Source organism: Telmatherina bonti (genome assembly GCF_933228915.1).
Source record: "Telmatherina bonti genome assembly, chromosome: 13".
NCBI lineage: Eukaryota > Metazoa > Chordata > Actinopteri > Atheriniformes > Telmatherinidae > Telmatherina > Telmatherina bonti.
Window position 1 is genome coordinate 1,923,214 of NC_136611.1, and position 20,683 is coordinate 1,943,896.

The window sequence follows — 20,683 nt, forward strand, 5'->3', positions numbered from 1 at the left end:
GGAACGGGAGATTCTCATCATGATGAGGTGGAACAGCAGATTCTCATCGTGATGAGGTGGAACGGGAGATTCTCATGGTGATGAGGTGGAACAGCAGATTCTCATCGTGATGAGGTGGAACGGGAGATTCTCATGGTGATGAGGTGGAACGGGAGATTCTTATGGTGATGAGGTGGAACGGCAGATTCTCATCGTGATGAGGTGGAACGGGAGATTCTTATGGTGATGAGGTGGAACGGGAGATTCTTATGGTGATGAGGTGGAACGGAAGAGTCTCATCATCATGTGCAGCAACTCCTGATGTTTTCATGATAATATGGAAAAATATCTCTGAGGAATGTTTCCATCTTGTTCTCTCAGACCATGAAGTGATGGAGGTCTGGAGGAAATGAAGGATCCGACTATTTACCAGATGATAGAGAATATATTACGTACGTTGATGAACCTAAACAACATTCTCAGATAATTCTGGGACCAACTTGTCAATAATAAGCAGTCATCGGACGTTTAAAGCAGCAAATAAAAGCACTAAAGAGTAGAACATATCAGTAATTAAAAGGCAGATTTCTGTTTTGCAAGGATGTTTTTACAGTTTCCCTCTTCCATCACAGCTGATCCTGATGGAATAATTATTAACAGGCTTCCCGCCTAATAAAATTGATTCATGTGTGGAAGTCAGACATGGACTCTTCCCAAACATACAGGGTTGTAGAAATTAAAATAATTCGCTTTAGATTATTTACTGTAGTCTTCAGACACCAGGTTGATGATGAGAATGAAAAGCTGAAGGTTTACGTGTGAATCAACAGGACAACGTGTCAAACTCTGTTACTTGATTACATCTGTTGGACAAGAGACGCAGCAAGCTGATAAAAATGTGATTATAACAGCAGTGTTTACAAAACGTTGCACTGAGGCGAGGTCAGAGGTCAGACTGGTCATCCAGGACGGCCTGTTGGCTTTGAATTGTCGCTCCGGTTTAAGACTCGGAGCTGGTGATAGCCAGAGAGGCGGAGTCGTGGGAGGACGGAAGATAAGAGTCCTGCTAGGAGAGCAGAGAAAACACAAGAGGAACGCAGCTGCAGCCTTCAGTCTGACAACATGGAGCTCTATCTGGACCTGTACTCTCCACCGTGCCGGGCCGTCTACCTGTTTGCCAAAGCACTCGGGATCCCCTTTGAGTTTAAGTTGATCTCTCTGACATCAGGTAAGTCCACACTGCCCAGCTCCTATTCTGCCTGAAATCCAGATGTTAACTCAACCTTTTCCATGCAGGAATTTCTCTCCCTTCAGTTTAACTTTGTAAAGTCTGAAAACACCTTTTGTTGAGTTGTGACTTGAATGTCTTGCAGGCGCTGACTGTGTTCTGCATACACAAACTCCCTCTGGACTCATGCATTTTACCCAGAAATCAGCAGGCTGAGGAGTAGAATTACATTAACTCTTACGTAGCTGGCTGCTTTTATCGATCTCAGCACAGTGGAACAGACAGTTAAATCATTTCTGCCATTTTTATTCTAAACTTCTGTCTGTCTGTTTCAGGTCAGCAGTACAGTGAGGAGTTCGGAAAGCTCAGCATCGTGAAGAAGGTGCCTGTCATGAAGGATGGAAGCTTTGTTCTCACAGAGAGGTAGAAAAGTTTCTGTCAGTGATTCAGTTTTTCTGAAGCCTGTCTATCCTGGGAATGAGTAAAGTAGTCCTATTTCCTTTTTGTTAACCCCCCTCTCCCCCACACCAATAGGGATTGGGAGGAAACTGGGGGGTGTAAAAGGAATGTGTTGCATTTAATGGAAACAGAGAGAAATGGACACTGAGGCCCAGCTGACGCTTGCATAGTAACAAGGCCACCCAGCAGCGTTGCCTCACGTCGGACTGCGCCAGAGGACGGTTTTTCCCACTGCAGCTGGTTCTTCTGCAGAACTTGCAGCACATGAGTCAAAATGCTGTCTGAAGGAATCTTTCACACATTTTAAAAGAAAAATCTGTGAGTTACTGAACTTAAACACCTCATAGTTACGGCCAATTTAGCACCATCTTCATCCTGCCTCTTCTCTGAGATCTCTCTGGCTAGTAAAAGTCAATCTGAAGTTGACTCTTCGGGTTCAAATTGAAAAGGCTGAACGGTGGACATTGAGCCATGAGGTGGAGTCAAGAGACTGCTTACACCCCAAATATATCAGCACCCAGAATGCATTGCAACATGTACAACACTGGCAGCACATGAGTAAAATTAGCATTTCAATATATCTAAAAACGGATAAGTGTTGATTTTAGCAAAGATCACGTTTTTATAGGTAAAGCAAATGTCTTTTTCTTGTGTCTCATCTGTGTTTCACGTGTCTGTGTTGCAGCACTGCCATCATGAAGTACATGGTGCAGAAACATTCGGCAGCAGACCACTGGTTTCCAGCTGACCTGCAGCAGCGAGCTCGTGTTAATGAATACTTGTCTTGGCAGCACCTGAACCTCCGAGCCCACTGTTCAAAGGTCTTCCTGTTCAGGGTTCGTGTCCCACTTCAGTCCTGTATTCTGGCCTCACTTCACCTGACTCGACCTCCCACATCCTTTTATTTACAGAGTTTTATGTATCCATGTTCATTGCTGTCATAAAACACTGAGCATCACAATCAGATGTTTGGGAGTAATCAAAGTACTGTAATAACCTGACATACCATGTCTACATCCACTTCTGAAATACCACATTTATTGCAGTGTGCAAATGTGCATGGTGATGTCACTTCCTGTTATTTTCAAACATTAGGTGTTTGGCAGAGACCATGGTCTTAGCGTTAGCTGCTAATGTATGGACCTGCATTCTTAGCCTTAGCTGCTAATGTGTGAACCTGCATTCTTAGCATTAGCTGGTAATGTGTGAACCTGCATTCTTAGCATTAGCTGCTAATGTGTGAACCTGCATTCTTGGCATTAGCAGCTAATGTGTGAACCTGCATTCTTAGCATCAGCTGCTAATGTGTGAACCTGCATTCTTAGCGTTAGCTGCTAATGGGTGAACCTGCATTCTTAGCAATAGCTGCTAATAGGTGAACCTGCATTCTTAGCATTAGCTGCTAATGTGTGAACCTGCATTCTTAGCGTTAGCTGCTAATGGGTGAACCTGCATTCTTAGCATTAGCTGCTAATGTGTGAACCTACATTCTTAGCATTAGCTGCTAATGTGTGAACCTGCATTCTTGGCATTAGCAGCTAATGTGTCAACCTGCATTCTTAGCATCAGCTGCTAATGTGTGAACCTGCATTCTTAGCGTTAGCTGCTAATGGGTGAACCTGCATTCTTAGCGTTACCTGCTAATGTGTGAACCTGCATTCTTAGCATTAGCTGCTAATGTGTGAACCTACATTCTTAGTAATAGCTGCTAATAGGTGAACCTGCATTCTTAGCAATAGCTGCTAATGGGTGAACCTGCATTCTTAGCAATAGCTGCTAATGGGTGAACCTGCATTCTTAGCATTAGCTGCTAATGGGTGAACCTGCACTCTTAGCATTAGTTGCTAATGGGTGAACCTGCATTCTTAGCATTAGCTGCTAATGGGTGAACCTGCATTCTTAGCATTAGCTGCTAATGTGTGAACCTGCATTCTTAGCGTTAGCTGCTAATGGGTGAACCTGCATTCTTGGCATTAGCTGCTAATGTGTGAACCTACATTCTTAGCAATAGCTGCTAATGTTTGAACTTGCATTCTTGGCATTAGCTGCTAATGCATGAGCCTACATTCTTAGCCTTAGCTGCTAATGTGTGAACCTGCATTCTTAGCATTAGCTGCTAATGCATGAGTCTACATTCTTAGTCTTAGCTGCTGCTACCTTGTTTGCACCAATGTACATTATTTTCATTGAAAGGATCACAGGGCACACCACAAACCGAGAATGTTGAAAAATGAAACTGTAGCAAATTAAGATGAAATTATCATTTTAAATATGAAGTTCTTTTCAACATATCTTAAATAAGAATCAAAGAAAAAGTCTTATTATGAATGTTCATTGTTCTACACGCTCAGTGTGAAACCTCGTTCTGTTTGGATGAACACGGAGCTGGTATTTAGATCAATTACGTGACATTCAATTATTTTCCTTAACACACCTGACAATCCCTCCAGGCACACGAGTGTGCCACGGCACAGTGGCTGAAAAACACTGATTTGTTTTCCCCAATTTGGACTCTGCAGCACAAAGAAAACAATCCGTAAAAATACAGAAGAGAAGAAGAGGCAAACATCTTGAAATGCAAAGTCAGCATGATAAGAAAAATCCGACCAACAGCGGAGAAGAACTGTTGCTTCATACACAGACGATCAACGACCAGAGTTATTTCACTGCACTGCTGGTTTAATCAGTGATGGTGCAAGAAGTAAAGTTCAGGGCTCCGCTTGCTTTGTTCAGGCAGATTTCCAACAGATTGAAGGGAGACAGTCCAATGAAAACTGCAGCAGGAGCCAGAGAAGTTCTTCTAATGCAAAACAACCCAGATGCAAAGATAAGAGATAACTCTCTTCAGTTCTTCCCAAAGTATCCGGCGGCTCCACCAGCTCATGCTGCTTTTAATCACAAGAAGGTTTCAGCGTGTTGCTGGAATCCCATAATGCACCCTGATTCCCCGAAAGCGCAGGGAAACTATTCCTGTTACATATCCAGCTGCAGAAGCGGTGGCCAGCGGAGGCTTTACGCCCGATGTGGCGACTTATTTTACTGCGCTCTGACCAGAAAGAGGTCTCTCCAGCACCATCAGAAAAACTTCTGTCCTTTTTACTGAGGAAAATATTCTTCTGTTAAAAAGCCTTTTTAAACATCCCGGGTTTCATGTTTTATTTATTAGTTTTGTGTGGAGGGCCTGTTTTGGTCCCTGCGCCACATGTTTCTAAGGAAGGAAACCAGCGTCTAACTGCTGCTCTGACCGGGAACAGGTTCTGTATCCTTTCATCATGGGCGCCGAGGCACCGAAGGACAAGCTGGACTCCTCCCTGGAGGACATGAAGCAGTCGCTGCACCTCCTGGAGGAGAAGTTCCTCCAGACCAAGCTCTTCATCGCAGGAGACCACGTCTCCATGGCCGACGTGGCCGCTGTGGTGGAGGTCATGCAGGTAAGAGGACTGATCCCACTGCTCCTCCTCCTCCTCCTCCTCCTGCTCCTCCTCTTCCTGCTCCTGCTCCTCCTCATGCTCCTCCTCCTGCTCCTCATGCTCCTCCTCCTCCTCCTCATGCTTCTGCTCCTGCTTCTGCTCCTTCTCCATTTTACAGGAGGAGTAAACTTTCTGCGCCTGCAGGGAAAACGTTTCTTCCTCTGTCCCTCACAGGCTGCCGTAGTTTACAGCCGGCTTTCAGACATGTCAGTAGATCTCTGCAGACCTGGACCAGATGGAGGTCTGGTTCCCAGGCCTAGACCTGGACCAGATGGAGGTCTGGTTCCCAGGCCTAGACCTGGACCAGATGGAGGTCTGGTTCCCAGGCCTAGACCTGGACCAGATGGAAGTCTGGTTCCCAGGCCTAGACCTGGACCAGATGGAGGTCTGGTTCCCAGGCCTAGACCTGGACCAGATGGAGGTCTGGTTCCCAGGCCTAGACCTGGACCAGATGGAGGTCTGGTTCCCAGGCCTAGACCTGGACCAGATGGAGGTCTGGTTCCCAGGTCTCTGCAGACCTGAACCAGATGGAGGTCTGGTTCCCAGGTCTCTGCAGACCTGAACCAGATGGAGGTCTGGTTCCCAGGTCCCTGCAGACCTGAACCAGATGGAGGTCTGGATCCCAGGCCTAGACCTGGACCAGATGGAAGTCTGGTTCCCAGGCCTAGACCTGGACCAGATGGAGGTCTGATTCCCAGGCCTAGACCTGGACCAGATGGAGGTCTGATTCCCAGGCCTAGACCTGGACCAGATGGAGGTCTGGTTCCCAGGCCTAGACCTGGACCAGATGGAGATCTGATTCCCAGGCCTAGACCTGGACCAGATGGAGGTCTGGTTCCCAGGCCTAGACCTGGACCAGATGGAGGTCTGGTTCCCAGGCCTAGACCTGGACCAGATGGAAGTCTGGTTCCCAGGCCTAGACCTGGACCAGATGGAGGTCTGGTTCCCAGGCCTAGACCTGGACCAGATGGAGGTCTATGTTCCCAGGCCTAGACCTAGACCAAATGGAGGTCTATGTTCCCAGGCCTAGACCTGGACCAGATGGAAGTCTGGTTCCCAGGCCTAGACCTGGACCAGATGGAGGTCTGGTTCCCAGGCCTAGACCTGGACCAAATGGAGGTCTATGTTCCCAGGCCTAGACCTGGACCAAATGGAGGTCTATGTTCCCAGGCCTAGACCTGGACCAGATGGAAGTCTGGTTCCCAGGCCTAGACCTGGACCAGATGGAAGTCTGGTTCCCAGGCCTAGACCTGGACCAGATGGAGGTCTGGTTCCCAGGCCTAGACCTGGACCAAATGGAGGTCTATGTTCCCAGGCCTAGACCTGGACCAGATGGAAGTCTGGTTCCCAGGCCTAGACCTGGACCAGATGGAGGTCTGGTTCCCAGGCCTAGACCTGGACCAGATGGAGGTCTGGTTCCCAGGCCTAGACCTGGACCAGATGGAAGTCTGGTTCCCAGGCCTAGACCTGGACCAGATGGAGGTCTGGTTCCCAGGCCTAGACCTGGACCAGATGGAGGTCTGGTTCCCAGGCCTAGACCTGGACCAGATGGAGGTCTGGTTCCCAGGCCTAGACCTGGACCAAATGGAGGTCTATGTTCCCAGGCCTAGACCTGGACCAGATGGAAGTCTGGTTCCCAGGCCTAGACCTGGACCAGATGGAGGTCTGGTTCCCAGGCCTAGACCTTGACCAGATGGAGGTCTGGTTCCCAGGTCTCTGCAGACCTGGAACAGATGGAAGTCTGCTTCCCAGGTCTCTGCAGACCTGGAACAGATGGAAGTCTGGTTCCCAGGCCTAGACCTGGAACAGATGGAGGTCTGGTTCCCAGGTCTCTGCAGACCTAGAGCAGATGGAGGTCTGGTTCCCAGGTCTCTGCAGACCTGGACCAGATGGAGGTCTGGTTCCCAGGACTCTGCAGACCTGGACCAGATGGAAGTCTGGTTCCCAGGTCTCTGCAGACCTGGACCAGATGGAGGTCTGGTTCCCAGGTCTCTGCAGACCTGGACCAGATGGAGGTCTGGTTCCCAGGTCTCTGCAGACCTGGAACAGATGGAAGTCTGCTTCCCAGGTCTCTGCAGACCTGGACCAGATGGAGGTCTGGTTCCCAGGCCTAGACTTGGACCAGATGGATGTCTGCTTCCCAGGTCTCTGCAGACCTGGACCAGATGGAGGTCTGGTTCCCAGGTCTCTGCAGACCTGGACCAGATGGAGGTCTGGTTCCCAGGTCTCTGCAGACCTGGACCAGATGGAGGTCTGGTTCCCTGGTCTCTGCAGACCTGGACCAGATGGAGGTCTGGTTCCCAGGTCTCTGCAGACCTGGACCAGATGGAGGTCTGGTTCTCAGGTCTCGGCAGACCTGGACCAAATGGAGGTCTGGTTCCCTGGTCTCTGCAGACCTGGACCAAATGGAGGTCTGGTTCCCAGGTCTCTGCAGACCTGGACCAGATGGAGGTCTGGTTCTCAGGTCTCTGCAGACCTGGACCAAATGGAGGTCTGGTTCCCTGGTCTCTGCAGACCTGGACCAGATGGAGGTCTGATTCCCAGGCCTAGACCTGGACCAGATGGAGGTCTGGTTCCCAGGCCTAGACCTGGACCAGATGGAGGTCTGGTTCCCAGGCCTAGACCTGGACCAGATGGAGGTCTGATTCCCAGGCCTAGACCTGGACCAGATGGAGGTCTGGTTCCCAGGCCTAGACCTGGACCAGATGGAGGTCTGGTTCCCAGGCCTAGACCTGGACCAGATGGAAGTCTGGTTCCCAGGCCTAGACCTGGACCAGATGGAGGTCTGGTTCCCAGGCCTAGACCTGGACCAGATGGAGGTCTGGTTCCCAGGCCTAGACCTGGACCAAATGGAGGTCTATGTTCCCAGGCCTAGACCTGGACCAGATGGAAGTCTGGTTCCCAGGCCTAGACCTGGACCAGATGGAGGTCTGGTTCCCAGGCCTAGACCTTGACCAGATGGAGGTCTGGTTCCCAGGCCTAGACCTGGACCAGATGGAGGTCTGGTTCCCAGGCCTAGACCTGGACCAGATGGAGGTCTGGTTCCCAGGCCTAGACCTGGACCAGATGGAGGTCTGGTTCCCAGGCCTAGACCTGGACCAGATGGAAGTCTGGTTCCCAGGCCTAGACCTGGACCAGATGGAGGTCTGGTTCCCAGGCCTAGACCTGGACCAGATGGAGGTCTGGTTCCCAGGCCTAGACCTGGACCAGATGGAAGTCTGGTTCCCAGGCCTAGACCTGGACCAGATGGAGGTCTGATTCCCAGGCCTAGACCTGGACCAAATGGAGGTCTATGTTCCCAGGCCTAGACCTGGACCAGATGGAAGTCTGGTTCCCAGGCCTAGACCTGGACCAGATGGAGGTCTGGTTCCCAGGCCTAGACCTGGACCAGATGGAAGTCTGGTTCCCAGGTCTCTGCAGACCTGGACCAGATGGAGGTCTGGTTCCCAGGTCTCTGCAGACCTGGACCAGATGGAGGTCTGGTTCCCTGGTCTCTGCAGACCTGGAACAGATGGAAGTCTGGTTCCCAGGTCTCTGCAGACCTGGAACAGATGGAAGTCTGGTTTCCAGGTCTCTGCAGACCTGGACCAGATGGAAGTCTGGTTTCCAGGTCTCTGCAGACCTGGACCAGATGGAAGTCTGGTTACCAGGTCTCTGCAGACCTGGACCAGATGGAAGTCTGGTTCCCAGGCCTAGACTTGGACCAGATGGATGTCTGGTTCCCAGGTCTCTGCAGACCTGGACCAAATGGAGGTCTGGTTCCCTGGTCTCTGCAGACCTGGACCAGATGGAAGTCTGGTTCTCAGGTCTCTGCAGACCTGGACCAGATGGAGGTCTGGTTCCCAGGTCTCTGCAGACCTGGACCAGATGGAAGTCTGGTTCCCAGGTCTCTGCAGACCTGGACCAGATGGAAGTCTGGTTCTCAGGTCTCTGCAGACCTGGACCAGATGGAAGTCTGCTTCCCAGGTCTCTGCAGACCTGGACCAGATGGAGGTCTGGTTCCCAGGTCTCTGCAGACCTGGACCAGATGGAAGTCTGGTTCCCAGGTCTCTGCAGACCTGGACCAAATGGAGGTCTGGTTCCCAGGTCTCTGCAGACCTGGACCAGATGGAAGTCTGGTTACCAGGTCTCTGCAGACCTGGACCAGATGGAAGTCTGGTTCCCAGGCCTAGACTTGGACCAGATGGATGTCTGGTTCCCAGGTCTCTGCAGACCTGGACCAAATGGAGGTCTGGTTCCCTGGTCTCTGCAGACCTTGACCAGATGGAAGTCTGGTTCTCAGGTCTCTGCAGACCTGGACCAGATGGAGGTCTGGTTCCCAGGTCTCTGCAGACCTGGACCAGATGGAAGTCTGGTTCCCTGGTCTCTGCAGACCTGGACCAGATGGAAGTCTGGTTCCCAGGTCTCTGCAGACCTGGACCAGATGGAAGTCTGCTTCCCAGGTCTCTGCAGACCTGGACCAGATGGAAGTCTGGTTCTCAGGTCTCTGCAGACCTGGACCAGATGGAAGTCTGCTTCCCAGGTCTCTGCAGACCTGGACCAGATGGAAGTCTGCTTCCCAGGTCTCTGCAGACCTGGACCAGATGGAGGTCTGGTTCTCAGGTCTCGGCAGACCTGGACCAAATGGAGGTCTGGTTCCCTGGTCTCTGCAGACCTGGACCAAATGGAGGTCTGGTTCCCAGGTCTCTGCAGACCTGGACCAGATGGAGGTCTGGTTCTCAGGTCTCTGCAGACCTGGACCAAATGGAGGTCTGGTTCCCTGGTCTCTGCAGACCTGGACCAAATGGAGGTCTGGTTCCCAGGCTTAGACCTGGACCAGATGGAGGTCTTATTCCCAGGCCTAGACCTGGACCAGATGGAGGTCTGGTTCCCAGGCCTAGACCTGGACCAGATGGAGGTCTGGTTCCCAGGCCTAGACCTGGACCAGATGGAGGTCTGATTCCCAGGCCTAGACCTGGACCAGATGGAGGTCTGGTTCCCAGGCCTAGACCTGGACCAGATGGAGGTCTGGTTCCCAGGCCTAGACCTGGACCAGATGGAAGTCTGGTTCCCAGGCCTAGACCTGGACCAGATGGAGGTCTGGTTCCCAGGCCTAGACCTGGACCAGATGGAAGTCTGGTTCCCAGGCCTAGACCTGGACCAAATGGAGGTCTATGTTCCCAGGCCTAGACCTGGACCAGATGGAAGTCTGGTTCCCAGGCCTAGACCTGGACCAGATGGAGATCTGGTTCCCAGGCCTAGACCTTGACCAGATGGAGGTCTGGTTCCCAGGCCTAGACCTGGACCAGATGGAGGTCTGGTTCCCAGGCCTAGACCTGGACCAGATGGAGGTCTGGTTCCCAGGCCTAGACCTGGACCAGATGGAGGTCTGGTTCCCAGGCCTAGACCTGGACCAGATGGAAGTCTGGTTCCCAGGCCTAGACCTGGACCAGATGGAGGTCTGGTTCCCAGGCCTAGACCTGGACCAGATGGAGGTCTGGTTCCCAGGCCTAGACCTGGACCAGATGGAGGTCTGGTTCCCAGGCCTAGACCTGGACCAGATGGAGGTCTGGTTCCCAGGCCTAGACCTGGACCAAATGGAGGTCTATGTTCCCAGGCCTAGACCTGGACCAGATGGAAGTCTGGTTCCCAGGCCTAGACCTGGACCAGATGGAGGTCTGGTTCCCAGGCCTAGACCTTGACCAGATGGAGGTCTGGTTCCCAGGTCTCTGCAGACCTGGACCAGATGGAGGTCTGGTTCCCAGGCCTAGACCTTGACCAGATGGAGGTCTGGTTCCCAGGCCTAGACCTGGACCAGATGGAGGTCTGGTTCCCAGGCCTAGACCTGGACCAGATGGAGGTCTGGTTCCCAGGCCTAGACCTGGACCAGATGGAGGTCTGGTTCCCAGGCCTAGACCTGGACCAGATGGAAGTCTGGTTCCCAGGCCTAGACCTGGACCAGATGGAGGTCTGGTTCCCAGGCCTAGACCTGGACCAGATGGAGGTCTGGTTCCCAGGCCTAGACCTGGACCAGATGGAAGTCTGGTTCCCAGGCCTAGACCTGGACCAGATGGAGGTCTGATTCCCAGGCCTAGACCTGGACCAAATGGAGGTCTATGTTCCCAGGCCTAGACCTGGACCAGATGGAAGTCTGGTTCCCAGGCCTAGACCTGGACCAGATGGAGGTCTGGTTCCCAGGCCTAGACCTGGACCAGATGGAAGTCTGGTTCCCAGGTCTCTGCAGACCTGGACCAGATGGAGGTCTGGTTCCCAGGTCTCTGCAGACCTGGACCAGATGGAGGTCTGGTTCCCTGGTCTCTGCAGACCTGGAACAGATGGAAGTCTGGTTCCCAGGTCTCTGCAGACCTGGAACAGATGGAAGTCTGGTTTCCAGGTCTCTGCAGACCTGGACCAGATGGAAGTCTGGTTTCCAGGTCTCTGCAGACCTGGACCAGATGGAAGTCTGGTTACCAGGTCTCTGCAGACCTGGACCAGATGGAAGTCTGGTTCCCAGGCCTAGACTTGGACCAGATGGATGTCTGGTTCCCAGGTCTCTGCAGACCTGGACCAAATGGAGGTCTGGTTCCCTGGTCTCTGCAGACCTGGACCAGATGGAAGTCCAGTTCTCAGGTCTCTGCAGACCTGGACCAGATGGAGGTCTGGTTCCCAGGTCTCTGCAGACCTGGACCAGATGGAAGTCTGGTTCCCAGGTCTCTGCAGACCTGGACCAGATGGAAGTCTGGTTCTCAGGTCTCTGCAGACCTGGACCAGATGGAAGTCTGCTTCCCAGGTCTCTGCAGACCTGGACCAGATGGAGGTCTGGTTCCCAGGTCTCTGCAGACCTGGACCAGATGGAAGTCTGGTTCCCAGGTCTCTGCAGACCTGGACCAAATGGAGGTCTGGTTCCCAGGTCTCTGCAGACCTGGACCAGATGGAAGTCTGGTTCCCAGGTCTCTGCAGACCTGGACCAGATGGAAGTCTGGTTACCAGGTCTCTGCAGACCTGGACCAGATGGAAGTCTGGTTCCCAGGCCTAGACTTGGACCAGATGGATGTCTGGTTCCCAGGTCTCTGCAGACCTGGACCAAATGGAGGTCTGGTTCCCTGGTCTCTGCAGACCTTGACCAGATGGAAGTCTGGTTCTCAGGTCTCTGCAGACCTGGACCAGATGGAGGTCTGGTTCCCAGGTCTCTGCAGACCTGGACCAGATGGAAGTCTGGTTCCCTGGTCTCTGCAGACCTGGACCAGATGGAAGTCTGGTTCCCAGGTCTCTGCAGACCTGGACCAGATGGAAGTCTGCTTCCCAGGTCTCTGCAGACCTGGACCAGATGGAAGTCTGGTTCTCAGGTCTCTGCAGACCTGGACCAGATGGAAGTCTGCTTCCCAGGTCTCTGCAGACCTGGACCAGATGGAAGTCTGCTTCCCAGGTCTCTGCAGACCTGGACCAGATGGAGGTCTGGTTCTCAGGTCTCGGCAGACCTGGACCAAATGGAGGTCTGGTTCCCTGGTCTCTGCAGACCTGGACCAAATGGAGGTCTGGTTCCCAGGTCTCTGCAGACCTGGACCAGATGGAGGTCTGGTTCTCAGGTCTCTGCAGACCTGGACCAAATGGAGGTCTGGTTCCCTGGTCTCTGCAGACCTGGACCAAATGGAGGTCTGGTTCCCAGGCTTAGACCTGGACCAGATGGAGGTCTTATTCCCAGGCCTAGACCTGGACCAGATGGAGGTCTGGTTCCCAGGCCTAGACCTGGACCAGATGGAGGTCTGGTTCCCAGGCCTAGACCTGGACCAGATGGAGGTCTGGTTCCCAGGCCTAGACCTGGACCAGATGGAGGTCTGGTTCCCAGGCCTAGACCTGGACCAGATGGAGGTCTGGTTCCCAGGCCTAGACCTGGACCAAATGGAGGTCTATGTTCCCAGGCCTAGACCTGGACCAGATGGAAGTCTGGTTCCCAGGCCTAGACCTGGACCAGATGGAGGTCTGGTTCCCAGGCCTAGACCTTGACCAGATGGAGGTCTGGTTCCCAGGTCTCTGCAGACCTGGACCAGATGGAGGTCTGGTTCCCAGGCCTAGACCTTGACCAGATGGAGGTCTGGTTCCCAGGCCTAGACCTGGACCAGATGGAGGTCTGGTTCCCAGGCCTAGACCTGGACCAGATGGAGGTCTGGTTCCCAGGCCTAGACCTGGACCAGATGGAGGTCTGGTTCCCAGGCCTAGACCTGGACCAGATGGAAGTCTGGTTCCCAGGCCTAGACCTGGACCAGATGGAGGTCTGGTTCCCAGGCCTAGACCTGGACCAGATGGAGGTCTGGTTCCCAGGCCTAGACCTGGACCAGATGGAAGTCTGGTTCCCAGGCCTAGACCTGGACCAGATGGAGGTCTGATTCCCAGGCCTAGACCTGGACCAAATGGAGGTCTATGTTCCCAGGCCTAGACCTGGACCAGATGGAAGTCTGGTTCCCAGGCCTAGACCTGGACCAGATGGAGGTCTGGTTCCCAGGCCTAGACCTGGACCAGATGGAAGTCTGGTTCCCAGGTCTCTGCAGACCTGGACCAGATGGAGGTCTGGTTCCCAGGTCTCTGCAGACCTGGACCAGATGGAGGTCTGGTTCCCTGGTCTCTGCAGACCTGGAACAGATGGAAGTCTGGTTCCCAGGTCTCTGCAGACCTGGAACAGATGGAAGTCTGGTTTCCAGGTCTCTGCAGACCTGGACCAGATGGAAGTCTGGTTTCCAGGTCTCTGCAGACCTGGACCAGATGGAAGTCTGGTTACCAGGTCTCTGCAGACCTGGACCAGATGGAAGTCTGGTTCCCAGGCCTAGACTTGGACCAGATGGATGTCTGGTTCCCAGGTCTCTGCAGACCTGGACCAAATGGAGGTCTGGTTCCCTGGTCTCTGCAGACCTGGACCAGATGGAAGTCTGGTTCTCAGGTCTCTGCAGACCTGGACCAGATGGAGGTCTGGTTCCCAGGTCTCTGCAGACCTGGACCAGATGGAAGTCTGGTTCCCAGGTCTCTGCAGACCTGGACCAGATGGAAGTCTGGTTCTCAGGTCTCTGCAGACCTGGACCAGATGGAAGTCTGCTTCCCAGGTCTCTGCAGACCTGGACCAGATGGAGGTCTGGTTCCCAGGTCTCTGCAGACCTGGACCAGATGGAAGTCTGGTTCCCAGGTCTCTGCAGACCTGGACCAAATGGAGGTCTGGTTCCCAGGTCTCTGCAGACCTGGACCAGATGGAAGTCTGGTTACCAGGTCTCTGCAGACCTGGACCAGATGGAAGTCTGGTTCCCAGGCCTAGACTTGGACCAGATGGATGTCTGGTTCCCAGGTCTCTGCAGACCTGGACCAAATGGAGGTCTGGTTCCCTGGTCTCTGCAGACCTTGACCAGATGGAAGTCTGGTTCTCAGGTCTCTGCAGACCTGGACCAGATGGAGGTCTGGTTCCCAGGTCTCTGCAGACCTGGACCAGATGGAAGTCTGGTTCCCTGGTCTCTGCAGACCTGGACCAGATGGAAGTCTGGTTCCCAGGTCTCTGCAGACCTGGACCAGATGGAAGTCTGCTTCCCAGGTCTCTGCAGACCTGGACCAGATGGAAGTCTGGTTCTCAGGTCTCTGCAGACCTGGACCAGATGGAAGTCTGCTTCCCAGGTCTCTGCAGACCTGGACCAGATGGAAGTCTGCTTCCCAGGTCTCTGCAGACCTGGACCAGATGGAGGTCTGGTTCTCAGGTCTCGGCAGACCTGGACCAAATGGAGGTCTGGTTCCCTGGTCTCTGCAGACCTGGACCAAATGGAGGTCTGGTTCCCAGGTCTCTGCAGACCTGGACCAGATGGAGGTCTGGTTCTCAGGTCTCTGCAGACCTGGACCAAATGGAGGTCTGGTTCCCAGGCTTAGACCTGGACCAGATGGAGGTCTTATTCCCAGGCCTAGACCTGGACCAGATGGAGGTCTGGTTCCCAGGCCTAGACCTGGACCAGATGGAGGTCTGGTTCCCAGGCCTAGACCTGGACCAGATGGAGGTCTGATTCCCAGGCCTAGACCTGGACCAGATGGAGGTCTGGTTCCCAGGCCTAGACCTGGACCAGATGGAGGTCTGGTTCCCAGGCCTAGACCTGGACCAGATGGAAGTCTGGTTCCCAGGCCTAGACCTGGACCAGATGGAGGTCTGGTTCCCAGGCCTAGACCTGGACCAGATGGAAGTCTGGTTCCCAGGCCTAGACCTGGACCAAATGGAGGTCTATGTTCCCAGGCCTAGACCTGGACCAGATGGAAGTCTGGTTCCCAGGCCTAGACCTGGACCAGATGGAGATCTGGTTCCCAGGCCTAGACCTTGACCAGATGGAGGTCTGGTTCCCAGGCCTAGACCTGGACCAGATGGAGGTCTGGTTCCCAGGCCTAGACCTGGACCAGATGGAGGTCTGGTTCCCAGGCCTAGACCTGGACCAGATGGAGGTCTGGTTCCCAGGCCTAGACCTGGACCAGATGGAAGTCTGGTTCCCAGGCCTAGACCTGGACCAGATGGAGGTCTGGTTCCCAGGCCTAGACCTGGACCAGATGGAGGTCTGGTTCCCAGGCCTAGTCCTGGACCAGATGGAGGTCTGGTTCCCAGGCCTAGACCTGGACCAGATGGAGGTCTGGTTCCCAGGCCTAGACCTGGACCAAATGGAGGTCTATGTTCCCAGGCCTAGACCTGGACCAGATGGAAGTCTGGTTCCCAGGCCTAGACCTGGACCAGATGGAGGTCTGGTTCCCAGGCCTAGACCTTGACCAGATGGAGGTCTGGTTCCCAGGTCTCTGCAGACCTGGACCAGATGGAGGTCTGGTTCCCTGGTCTCTGCAGACCTGGAACAGATGGAAGTCTGGTTCCCAGGTCTCTGCAGACCTGGAACAGATGGAAGTCTGGTTTCCAGGTCTCTGCAGACCTGGACCAGATGGAAGTCTGGTTTCCAGGTCTCTGCAGACCTGGACCAGATGGAAGTCTGGTTACCAGGTCTCTGCAGACCTGGACCAGATGGAAGTCTGGTTCCCAGGCCTAGACTTGGACCAGATGGATGTCTGGTTCCCAGGTCTCTGCAGACCTGGACCAAATGGAGGTCTGGTTCCCTGGTCTCTGCAGACCTGGACCAGATGGAAGTCTGGTTCTCAGGTCTCTGCAGACCTGGACCAGATGGAGGTCTGGTTCCCAGGTCTCTGCAGACCTGGACCAGATGGAAGTCTGGTTCCCAGGTCTCTGCAGACCTGGACCAGATGGAAGTCTGCTTCCCAGGTCTCTGCAGACCTGGACCAGATGGAAGTCTGGTTCTCAGGTCTCTGCAGACCTGGACGAGATGGAAGTCTGCTTCCCAGGTCTCTGCAGACCTGGACCAGATGGAGGTCTGGTTCCCAGGTCTCTGCAGACCTGGACCAGATGGAAGTCTGGTTCCCAGGTCTCTGCAGACCTGGACCAAATGGAGGTCTGGTTCCCAGGTCTCTGCAGACCTGGACCAGATGGAAGTCTGCTTCCCAGGTCTCTGCAGACCTGGACCAGATGGAGGTCTGGTTCCCAGGCCTAGACTTGGACCAGATGGATGTCTGGTTCCCAGGTCTCTGCAGACCTGGACCAAATGGAGGTCTGGTTCCCTGGTCTCTGCAGACCTGGACCAGATGGAAGTCTGGTTCTCAGGTCTCTGCAGACCTGGACCAGATGGAGGTCTGGTTCCCAGGTCTCTGCAGACCTGGACCAGATGGAAGTCTGGTTCCCAGGTCTCTGCAGACCTGGACCAAATGGAGGTCTGGTTCCCAGGTCTCTGCAGACCTGGACCAGATGGAAGTCTGGTTACCAGGTCTCTGCAGACCTGGACCAGATGGAAGTCTGGTTCCCAGGCCTAGACTTGGACCAGATGGATGTCTGGTTCCCAGGTCTCTGCAGACCTGGACCAAATGGAGGTCTGGTTCCCTGGTCTCTGCAGACCTGGACCAGATGGAAGTCTGGTTCTCAGGTCTCTGCAGACCTGGACCAGATGGAAGTCTGGTTCTCAGGTCTCTGCAGACCTGGACCAGATGGAAGTCTGGTTCCCAGGTCTCTGCAGACCTGGACCAGATGGAAGTCTGGTTCTCAGGTCTCTGCAGACCTGGACCAGATGGAAGTCTGCTTCCCAGGTCTCTGCAGACCTGGACCAGATGGAGGTCTGGTTCCCAGGTCTCTGCAGACCTGGACCAGATGGAAGTCTGGTTCCCAGGTCTCTGCAGACCTGGACCAGATGGAGGTCTGGTTCCCAGGTCTCTGCAGACCTGGACCAGATGGAAGTCTGCTTCCCAGGTCTCTGCAGACCTGGACCAGATGGAAGTCTGGTTCTCAGGTCTCTGCAGACCTGGACCAGATGGAAGTCTGCTTCCCAGGTCTCTGCAGACCTGGACCAGATGGAGGTCTGGTTCCCAGGTCTCTGCAGACCTGGACCAGATGGAAGTCTGGTTCCCAGGTCTCTGCAGACCTGGACCAAATGGAAGTCTGGTTCCCTGGTCTCTGCAGCCCTGGACCAGATGGAAGTCTGGTTCTCAGGTCTCTGCAGACCTGGACCAGATGGAAGTCTGCTTCCCAGGTCTCTGCAGACCTGGACCAGATGGAAGTCTGGTTCTCAGGTCTCTGCAGACCTGGACCAGATGGAAGTCTGCTTCCCAGGTCTCTGCAGACCTGGACCAGATGGAGGTCTGGTTCCCAGGTCTCTGCAGACCTGGACCAGATGGAAGTCTGCTTCCCAGGTCTCTGCAGACCTGGACCAGATGGAGGTCTGGTTCCCAGGTCTCTGCAGACCTGGACCAGATGGAGGTCTGGTTCCCAGGTCTCTGCAGACCTGGGCCAGATGGAGGTCTGGTTCCCAGGTCTCTGCAGACCTGGACCAGATGGAGGTCTGGTTCCCAGGTCTCTGCAGACCTGGACCAGATGGAGGTCTGGTTCCAAGGTCTCTGCAGACCTGGACCAGATGGAGGTCTGGTTCCCAGGTCTCTGCAGACATGGGCCAGATGGAGGTCTGGTTCCCAGGTCTCTGCAGACCTGGACCAGATGGAGGTCTGGTTCCCTGGTCTCTGCAGACCTGGACCAAATGGAGGTCTGGTTCCCAGGTCTCTGCAGACCTGGACCAGATGGAAGTCTGGTTCCCTGGTCTCTGCAGACCTGGACCAGATGGAGGTCTGGTTCCCAGGTCTCTGCAGACCTGGACCAGATGGAAGTCTGGTTCCCTGGTCTCTGCAGACCTGGACCAAATGGAGGTCTGGTTCCCAGGTCTCTGCAGACCTGGACCAGATGGAAGTCTGGTTTTCAGGTCTCTGCAGACCTGGACCAGATGGAGGTCTGGTTCCCAGGTCTCTGCAGACCTGGACCAGATGGAAGTCTGGTTCCCAGGTCTCTGCAGACCTGGACCAGATGGAGGTCTGGTTCCCAGGTCTCTGCAGACCTGGACCAGATGGAAGTCTGGTTCCCAGGTTGGTAGATCTCGTGGACCAGACTTTGGCACTCTTGTTATACATCCTGATAGAACAGCTGGAGATGCGTTTAAGGACTGTGGGAAAGAGTTGTGTGTCCCAGATTCCAGATGGGATCACAAGGACCAAACAGGAAAACTACCTGGACTTTGTTTCACCTGAGCTGCATGAATCTTTGACTCCATCTCCTCCAAAAGTTTCATTCAGAATGATGAACCGATCCTCATCCTGAATGATCTTCATCCAAACATCAAGCGACGATGAGAGCGTGTACCGTAGTGGGCGTGGCACAGATGGCATGAAAAGTTTCTTTTCCTGGTCTGATGTTTTCCAGCCTCTGTCAGCCGGTGTGGACGGCTTTGAAGGCCGGCCGAAGCTGGTGGCCTGGAGAGACCGAGTGAAGAAGGAGTTGCATGGAAAGCTGTTTGACGAGGCTCACGAGAAAATCCTGGATCGCAGCGGAATGATGCAGAAGATGCAGGATGACTCCGACCTGCTGAAGTTCAAGCAAAATCTACAGAAAATTCTCCGCTGAGGTTTCTGGCAAAATACCACGAGTTACAAAGTGCAGAGAAATCCCAACTCGCAGCTATTAAATGCTTTTACAGGCAATGACTGCGTGGAAATTCTGTTTTTATGAGACATAAACATGGAAAACACACAAAACGGGTTCTCAGTAGTACTTTTCCAACAACATGTTTTAAAAATATTCCTTGCAAGGAGAACAGAGCGAGTTGACGTGGTTGTGCAGAGGCTGGAGATGTTTCATTTGTCCACATTCATTCACTTATACATGCAGCAAGATATAAACACGATGATAACGGAGGAGCATGTAGCATCAAAACTGCTCTCTGGAAGCTTGATGAAAACGTTGATCCAGACTTTGTGTCTCTTGCTTTCAACTAAACATGTTATTAGTCCCGTCTTACCCAATAAACTGGCTACTGAGTGCATTTAGAGATGCCCACCAGAGCATGCTGCCTTCAGGGTTCTACCCCGTCAGTGGCCCCTCACAACAACTCAACATGGTAAGATATCTTGGTCTCAAATAAATAGTTCTAAAAATATCATTGAATGACATAAATAAAATTGATAAAACTTGATTTTGATAATCCAAGATCTTTTTATTGAGATTTTTTGACATGAAGCATACAAAAATTGAAACTTTTACACCGGCCCACGGGAAGTAGGCAGATCCAGGAACTATAGATCCAGTACAGTGGGGGGAGAGGACAAATGAGACGACAAAACAACAATACACAGAAAAAAGGAATAAAATGAACACCCAAAACCCTATTCCTCCCTCGGTCAGAGTCGGTATGAAGGCCTGACCCTACAAAAAAACATAAGACTTGTAAGATATCAGTCTGTGTTGTAAAACTAAAGCTGCACCAGATCTCCTGATACCACGTCTTTTGCAAGGTTTTTAAAAAGGGTCCCAACATCTCCTGGAACTTCCTACTCTCATGCTGTAGTGAGAATCATTTCAAGCTTCAAATAGAACATCAGATCCACTAGATATTGCTTACGTGTTGGTGGGACAGTGTCCCTCCATTAGAGGAGAACGCAGCGTCTGACCACGAGGGAAGTGAAGAACAGGGTGTGAGGTTTTATTGAGGATCAGGGCATCTCCTCTCCAGCGATGACGAACAACCATTTGGGGATTCGGCAGTTGTCTAACTTTTAATAATAGAGATGAAGTAGAGAAAACCTATAACCAGAACATGACAAGTCTGGGGCAAGACCAGAACCTATGGATGAGTCAGACTTCAGAAGTTTTGCACTTATCACAGAATGGACTAATGTTTGGGTAAATGCATGAAAGCTTGGATTTGGGGAGGTGAACCCTGTCGACTACCTTGAACTGAATTAAGCAGTGGCGGGTGCCGAAAGAAGATGAATTGATCCGTTTAAATATTGAATTCCAGGTTGTGTGTGACAGGGTCATGCCTAGGTCCTCCTCCCATGCAGCTCTGATCTGAGTCACTGGAGGCAGTTTTAGGTTTGACAGGAGGTTGTAGAGGACTGATATGGGCCTTTTCTGGAATGGGTTTAAACAGAGAACTGTTTCAATGATTGTTGGGTCTGGAAGAGTGACAAGGCCAGGCTT

The 20,683-nt window shown here is 53.1% G+C and overlaps 1 protein-coding gene across 1 annotated transcript; it reads left to right on the forward strand.

Moving 5' to 3' along the window:
• The first annotated feature begins 1,080 nt into the window (after nt 1-1,080).
• On the forward strand, nt 1,081-19,147 carry gstt1a (glutathione S-transferase theta 1a). Its single transcript, XM_079251438.1, has 5 exons — nt 1,081-1,207; nt 1,543-1,630; nt 2,352-2,502; nt 4,921-5,097; nt 18,908-19,147. Exons 1-5 carry the CDS (start codon nt 1,102-1,104, stop codon nt 19,106-19,108), a joined length of 723 nt encoding a protein of 240 aa, XP_079107564.1. The 5' UTR covers nt 1,081-1,101; the 3' UTR covers nt 19,109-19,147.
• Nucleotides 19,148-20,683: the final 1,536 nt, after the last annotated feature.